Source organism: Poecilia mexicana, unplaced genomic scaffold (genome assembly GCF_051168715.1).
Source record: "Poecilia mexicana isolate PSO_F unplaced genomic scaffold, ASM5116871v1 scaffold_2, whole genome shotgun sequence".
Taxonomy (NCBI): domain Eukaryota; kingdom Metazoa; phylum Chordata; class Actinopteri; order Cyprinodontiformes; family Poeciliidae; genus Poecilia; species Poecilia mexicana.
The window spans coordinates 17,649,309-17,657,622 of NW_028263371.1; the positions used below are offsets into that span (position 1 = coordinate 17,649,309).

General features: G+C 45.3%; 1 protein-coding gene across 1 annotated transcript in view; it reads left to right on the top strand.

The window, feature by feature from the left end:
• kcnh3 (potassium voltage-gated channel, subfamily H (eag-related), member 3) overlaps window positions 1-6,572 on the top strand; it is a 65,153-nt gene extending 58,581 nt beyond the window's left edge. The window contains exons 11-14 of the mRNA XM_088012187.1: window positions 2,435-2,691; window positions 3,434-3,534; window positions 3,651-3,703; window positions 4,448-6,572. Coding sequence (XP_087868313.1) covers window positions 2,435-2,691; window positions 3,434-3,534; window positions 3,651-3,703; window positions 4,448-5,395 — 1,359 coding nt within the window. The 3' untranslated portion in view covers window positions 5,396-6,572. The remainder of the gene's footprint in view (window positions 1-2,434; window positions 2,692-3,433; window positions 3,535-3,650; window positions 3,704-4,447) is intronic.
• Window positions 6,573-8,314: the final 1,742 nt, after the last annotated feature.

An 8,314-nucleotide genomic window follows, 5' to 3' on the forward strand; every position in this document is an offset into this window, starting at 1 on the left:
TTCAAGAAGAGCAAGAAAAGTTGTCTTAATTTTATATCAAACCTTTAATCTGCAGTTTGTTTTGGGGAAAATTTTGATATAATGAAAAAGGAAATTAGTTTTCCTTCATTAATTAGACTTTCGCATTCAAAACAAACAAACAAGCTTATTGAAGAATGACGAGAGGAATAAACTCAGATAAAGCAGAGAGTCGTTTGAAGTGAACATCCCCAGGAGCTGTGGAGGAATCTCCAGACAAAATAAAACCATGTGTTGGGGCTTCAAAATCACTAAATATTACCAGATATTTTATCTCGTTTTCACTGCAAATATCTTGGTACACTTTAAATAAGAGAGCATTAGCTCACAGGCAGATTTTTTTGTTCCACTTAAAACATGACATTTTTCCTTTTCTGTAAGTGAAAAGTCTGCCAGTGGAACTAATACTCTTTTTAAAATCAATATGAAGGAATTATTTACTTAAAGCCCCACTCTATTACGGAGGCCCCTAGAATTATTTATTTATTTATTTTATTTTTATTTTTTTGCGTTTCCTCGCAGTAAGCTTACTGCAATATTTGCTGGTCTATTTTGTACACAGTCCCAAATGTCAATGTAACATTTCAAATACATGCACATTTAAAGAGGCGCAGTGAAAACGTGTGTATTATTAACTCCTTGGTGCAAAGAAAACTGATTGGAAATCGGTTTATCAACTGCTTGTTCATCTCTGTATATGGAACTGCACATGAAAACCAATAACCCTTCAGACCAACGCAATAGAGACACAATCAAAACTGTCAGATGACTTTATCACCCCGCCATAATAACTCACAAATAGTCTGAGTAGTTTGGACGTTTTTTTTTTTTTCTTTCTTTGCAATGGAAGTTTCTGTTTATATCATCGGTTTGTGGCGCATTTCTATCCTAAAGAAAGACATAAAACTTCAGATATTTCACAAGATATTATCATACATGGAAAAACCTCACCAAAGCCTTACGTAATAGCAGAAAGTACAATGGCCACTGGAAGAAAGGCTTACAATATTCAATTTTATCGCACAAACTGATTTGTGCATTAATGCGAGGGAACGCAAAACAGGAAAAAAAAAAAAAGTCTCCGTACTCTACATTACTGAAACATTTCTTGTAAGTTAGTTTTTGTCTTATTTCAAGTGTCTTTGCACTTGGAACTAGGCAGAAATACTGGGTGAGATTTTGTTTTTTTACAGTGCAGCATTCAGGTAAAACAATACACCTCCAGTGGATCCTAATGCAGAAGAGGGTGAAGTCTCTGGGCGTAAAGGAACTACAGCTGGATGACTTTAGACATCTGGACGTCATTTCATCATCCATCCATCCATCCACCCATCCATCCATCCATCCACCCATCCACCCATCCATCCATCCATCCATCCATCCATCCATCCATCCACCCACCCACCCACCCACCCACCCATCCATCCATCCACCCCCTCCATCCCCCAGTCTGCCATCACTCCTGTACCTGACACAGAGATAGTTGGAATAGCCTGAGGCAGAGACTGAGCCTCCCACCCACTTCGTCATCCCTCTGTGATCGATAGAACCACATGGGTTCCAGGGCAGCTCAGCAAAACACTCCTCACACTTCACCAGTCCATCTACAAGTGTAACCTGACACTGCGCTGAACGTCGGCAAACACAATTTAAAGTTAAATTTTTTATTTCTGTTTATTGTAGTCTTTGAACAAGTGTTCTGTTTACAACTGAACCGAACACCGACGAACCTGAACGACGGAGCTGATGAAAGTAAAGACCTTTTAAAAGAAAAGGAACGGAGTGCACACTTTGTCCAGCTTGTTCACTACAAAAACACAGAATCATACCAACTACATTTGTTTAGTTTCCTCTCCAAATATCTTATCACACTGGAGACGAGACTAAACTAACTTACACGTAACTCTTCAGCAAGAGATGGGAGCTTGTTTTAAGACAATAATTCCTTAATATTGATCAAAAGCATTTCTTTCCACTGGCAGATAATTTCACTTATAACTTGGGGAAAACATAATTATAAGTGAAGTCATCTGCCAATGGAACTAGTACTTTTTCATCAATATTCAGAAATTATTGACCCGTATTTCTTGTTGAAAAGTTTCTTATATCTCCACTTGGTAAGAGTTTGTGTTTCTGCAGTGAACAAATTTGGATTTTTTATTTTGAACAGCAGCTTAAACAAATCATCACAGACAAACTCTTGTATTTGCCTGACATCTACTGGTGAAGCTAAGACACTGCAGTCCGTTCTCCTTCAGCTCAGTCGGTCTGACTCAAAATTCAAATTCAAAATATACTTTATTGATCCCCAAGGGAAGTACAACGCTCACATTCATTCAAAATTCTTCAAAGAGTTTTTGTTATTGCTGATTACATTGGGAGGTGAGTTCTGACCTCTGACCCTGCTGTGTGTCAGAAGGACTGGGAGAGCAACGGCGGCCTGGTGAAGAAGCTGCCGTCCATCCGTGAGGACGAGGAGGGCGACGAGGAGCAGAGCTCCGTGTCCCGGGCTCCCCGCTCGCCGCTGCATCTCAGCAGGGGCCTCAGCTCCCCGCTGCGCTCCCCCCTCCTGGCTCCGCGGCCCTTCAGGGCCCCCACCGAGCACTCACGGCCCTCCACCCTGCAGATACCAGTGGTTAGCTTCAGCAGCGCTCCACCCGAGCTCAGCCCCAGGTAACACACACACACACACACACACACACACATATGCACGCTTTCTCTGTATGTGCAAACTGTAATCATAAAACGTGTAATGACACAACCTCAGAGCCACAGAAATAAACTGCAGTGGACTCGGCTGCAATCGGTGTCTGGTTGCCATGGCAACCGGTAGATTGCATAGCTGGTGGATCATATGGGACCTGCTGCTGCGTGCAGGGTTTCCTACTGCAGCTGAATGGTTTGCATGGATGTGTAGATGTGTAAAGACCCGGGGAGAGGCGGCGCAGCGATTACTGTCCGTTCAGACCGGATCGACGTTCTGACCACGTGCCGGGGCCGATGGAGAGAGGAAAAAGATGCATGTACATTTCTGCAAAAAAAAAACAAATGTTCTGAGATTCATCTCAGAACAAGGGAATTTAGCTTTAAAAGTCAAAAATTAGCAAGAAATAAAACCCTGCAAAATTGACATTAATCTAAGAAAATTTCAAGAAAGAGTTTGAAATGTAAAAAATCTTCAACTTTTGACACTCGGAAAATTTTTAAAAGTCGAAAATGTTCGACTTCAGAAAATCTCAGACATTTCCAAGTTTTAGTTTTTTTTTTTGTTTTTTTTTCTGGAACATTTCAGAGATTCATCTCAGAATTTCTTTTGAGTCTTTTGGTGGAAGTGTACTCCTCCTATCTGTAGCGGCCGCCGCGCCGTCATACGTTCTTCATGCTTCTGACCTTTAACCCTTTCTGTCCTGCAAAGATTCGTCGACGGCATCGAAACGGAGAGCATTTCCACCTCCTCACAGAAGTTTGAGTTCAGTCCCAGCCTGTCAACTGCAGCTCCACCTTCCCCTTACCCAGGTAAAACACACACACACACACACCCACACACACACACTTACCCCATCTATGGTGTGTGTTCTCTTCCTTTCCTGGGAGCTTAATATGGAAGCCTTGAATATTCCCGCTGTCTGCAGGGATGCGTGAGCACTCTGAGATCAAGCAGAGCGTGGCGAAGCTGACAGAGGAGGTAAGTTTTGACCTGATGCATCATGACTGTCGCATTTTTCCTGCCGACTGAGATTTTTTAGGCCCGGATTGTAATTTTCATCCCATTCTATAAAATAAACGCTGACTCAGGTCATATTCAGTTTAGTTTACTCATTGCGATAATTCACAACAAATCATCATTAGTAGACTGATGTAATTCGTAGCAGCGTATGATGACTCCTGACAGGTAGCGGATGCTGATGCATGTAATGTGAACAATGCAGGTGGATTGTTTTTAATGCTCCTCTGATCTGGAACAAAAACAACTGAGTTCCTTTAAATCCAGGCTAAAAACCCTGGTAAGGAAAACCTCCTGAGCTTTTGACCCATAATCACTGGAATATTGATCAACATATTTTGATATGTATTGATGATTTGGATCAAATGTATTGGTTTTGTTGCTGGTTTCTCATTTGGTGACTGTGTGATGTCTTTATGACTTCTTATTTTTGTGTTTTTATGACATAAAGAACTTTGAACTGTTGCCAAAACCTGCTATTGAAATGATTTTTTGATTGATTGATTAAACTGAAAATTGTCTGAAAAGCTTAAAGTGATTTTATTGTAGCTCCTTTTATCCGTCGCCAGGCAAACATTTCTACGTCAACGTTCAGATGAGGTTCTGGGTCTTAGGCTGGAATTGGTACCTGGTAACAGGACTGACAGAGTTCTTTAGTGAAGCGATGTGACCGTCTGGTTGTGTCTCTGTCTCCTCCTCTCCCAGATGAACTCTCTGTCCAAACAAGTGTCCAACCTCAGCCAGGAGCTGCGGGAAATGGCGTGCCTGCTGAAGCCCCTCCTCCAGGTTGCCCCGCAGCCAATCCTGATGAGCGCAGTGCCAAACCTGGCCCCGCCTCAGGGCAGTGCCAGCCAGCTGCTGTCCAGCCCCTGGTTCCCGCCGGCGCCTGCAGCAGCGCCGCGTTCCCCCCCGATAGAGGACGCCGGCTCCCTGTTGGACAGCGGAGACCCGGAGGGCGACGGTTTGCCGCGATGCCTTCTCCCGACTCATCACTCACCAAAAAGGCCTGATTCCTCTCCATCAGCATCAGCACAGCCCCCAGCCAGCCCCGTGGCAACTGGCTCAAGCTTCCTGTCATCGAAGGGAGAAGCTCTGAAGGGGTCCCCAGTGTCCCAAAGCCCCCAGGTGTCCCCCAGCAACGGGATCCTCCTACCGTCCCTGGAGGACCAGCCTGCGCTGCGCTCCAGCAACCCTTCACTGTCGCTGTCCTTCTCCGTCTCCCTCTCCTCCTCGCCATCTCTCTCTTCTTGCCCATCGCGGCCCACTAGCTGTGGCAGTAGAGGCCTGCTCCCCCCGCCTCCCTCTCAGGACACGCCCCCCCCCCTGTCTTCACACCGCTCGGCTCCCTCGTCCGTCTCCTCGTCTCCCAGGGGTCGCCGGCTGAGGCCTTCCCTGTCCATTGCCGTCGCGTCCACCGCAGCGCCCGTCCATCCCTCCACCATGTCCCTTCCCGTGTCTCTGGACTTTGGGAGCTCAGCGAAGCGAGACGCTCACACTCCGGCGAGGTGCAATCTGCAGAGACGCCACGAGGAGGCCAGAGCCGCCGCCAGTCCGCAGGAGGTGGAGATGCAGGAGTGGGGCTGGCGGGGAGAAGAGAGCAAAACCTCCACGGAGGATTTCAGCTTCATCGACGAGGACGATCCTGGGCAATAGGCGGGTTTCTGCTGCGCGATGCAGCCGTGAACAAAGCAGTCGGTGCAGCAGCAAGCTGGTCCGTCTCAGACAGGAAGCCTGGGATGGTTGGGAGGCTTCCTGACTACGCTAACAGTCTATGCTAACAGCCTTCTGTTAGCATATCACTCACCGGCTCACCCACCGATTATTAGTGACACAAATCCTGCAGAACTGCGGCGTGAGTCGATGCCTTCAGCTCCTGACACGCAGAACCAGACAGCATTCCTCTGTCCCTTTCTCTCTCTCTCACACCCTCTCCCATCTGATATCGGTTTTATTTTTTAAATACCAAGATGTCTCCCCCTGCAGAGGCACGGACAAACACACACATCCCCCAGCTGGTGGGTCCGAGTCCTCACAGCAGGGCCTGGAATGTAAAGTCGCTCATTCTCACTCCACATTTTATTTTCTAAAGGAAGGCAATCATCTGCCCCTGTACACTCACACACACACACACACACACACACACAGATGCACACCCTCATACCACTCATTTCCCTACAGCAGCGAGGCCTGGTTCTCTCATGGTGTAATTAAAGTACTTTGTACCTTTGGGTTCAATGCCAAAGAGGAAAACAGGACCACAGTTTAGATCCTAAAATGCTCCATAAGCTGCTTCTCAACAAGCTAGACTCAGAAACTTTAAGTTAGGAATTTCAGTTGTCAAGCAAAACTCATGTGTTTTATAGGTTCAATATATATACTATATTATAAATGTTTGTGTTGTTTTGATGACTATGGCTTACAGCAAAAGAAAATTCCCAATCAAACCGACATAGAAAATGGTTTTAATGCAGAGATGCACTCTATACTTTAGTATGTAGTACCACACCAGTGCATTGTGGGATGGAGGTAGAGCTGAGCAACAGCTAAATAATACATATATTATGATAGACGCGTGATCAATATCAATAGATAACACATCTGATAGAATGTTCAATAACTAAACAAAACTCATTTCCAGAACCAAACAGCATTCTGGGAGATGTAGGCAGAGGAAAGGCTGGAGCCACTCAGCCTCTCATGGCTCAATATGCTGGTATGGTGGCATCAACTAGCTCACTTATTGGTTGCCTAGCAACAACATCTTCAGCAGCTTGCGCAGCAGCAGTTTCAGGTTTTGCGACTCTGCTTAAACCTGCTTAAAATAAAAAACGATGGCGTCGAGTGAAAGGAGAAAATGAGCACAACAGGTGCAGTATGTAACTTTAAATATATATATATATATATGTTTATATATATGTTTTTTTATATTTGTTGAAACTGTCACCATATCATGGCATTATGTTATGAGAGAATCTGAAAAGCTTGATCTCTCTGAGCTATTATTGCCATCTGAATAAACAACCAATCAGAGCCAGGAGGCAGGTCTTAGAGCTGTCAATCAATTTCATGTACTCGCTGCTCAATGTGCTGATGGCGGCGAAACAAACTTACCATTACAAGCGGGAGAAGCGCCTCATGGTGGGGTGATTGACAGCGCTAAGACCCACCTCCTGGCTCTGATTGGTTGTTTCTAGTTGGTACTGAGAGGAGTTCAATTTTTCTCCACAGATTATCTGTAATGGTGACGAATATGTGAAAGTATATCTCTTCTAAACGTTCCATACTGCAGCTTTAAAACAGGAAACGCCGCCACACATCCAAAAATCCTTTTTTTTATTGCTCTATCCTTCATTTTAGGGTTTGTTTTTTAGCTGTAGGCCACAATTATCAAAATGAACTCAAAACGTCACCATGAATAGTTTCTGTTCTCGAAATAAATTGCTGAAATAAACCAAACCATTTAATGCCATTTTCATGTACTGGGCTGCATCTGTAGTTTTCAAGTCAAGCACATTCAGATTGTACGTCGCACATTTCCCCCTGAGCTTTAGCCATCCAGCCATTCGTGCCTTCTCCATGTGAAGACGCCTCCCCCCCCTCTCACCGGCCCACAGGTCCCTTCAGTCAGTCCAACTTTACCCAGAAGAAGCCATCAGTGCCCCCTGCTGAGAACACTCCGACCTTCCTCTGAAACGCTTACCGCTCCGTTTAGGCTCTGGTGCAGAGGAAACGCGGTGGGTTGGTACTGCACGTCACGTGGAACCCTTCACAGTTCTTATGTAGCACACACACACGCCGCCTCCGACCGCCTGGGGGGGGGTTACGAGACTTCAGCCAGAGCCACTACGCTACAGAAGCCTCAGGACCTCGGCCTGGTTTGTTCGCTGTAGACCCTGAGCTTTCTGGTCCCCCACTTTGTTACAGAAACGGCAGAGAACGCTTTCTTGGACTTTCTACACACTGGAAAACAAAACTCCTATGAATGTGTGGAGTTCAGATCCTGAGCGCCACGTGGGGGGGGTGGGGTTGGTTGCAGTGAGATGTGATGCGGAGTGATACCCCACTGGGATTTAAATCAAATGCATGTTTTTTTATTATTATTTTTGCATGAGAAACGTGCCTGCTTTTGAGCTGTTCAGGCCGGAGGGAAAACTGCCCCCCCTGGTGGAGGCTGCTGGGTTTCCGATGTATTTTATTACAGACTGCTGTTACATACAAATTTAAACTGGGATTACGTACATTACAATAAAGAAGTGTTGTTTTGTAAGAGTGGAGTCTTTGAGGTTTGTTTGTTTTTTGTTTTGAAAAAGAAACAATTTCCAAACAGCAGGTAGGAATTCAGGTTAAGCACCCAGAAGGGTCAGCTTGATTTGGGTGTAATCTGGTTGACATGGAGACAAGGTGATGGATGAAAATGATTTGGGTTGCAACAAGTTGGGACCGAGTGGAAGAGGATTAGGGCCACCAAGAAATAAAATTCAGACTCTGAATCCAGGCTCGTTAGCTGAATGGCTGCTGCTGAGGGAATTCAGCCATTTGATCCCCGTCTGTTGAGAACGGATGGATCTTAAA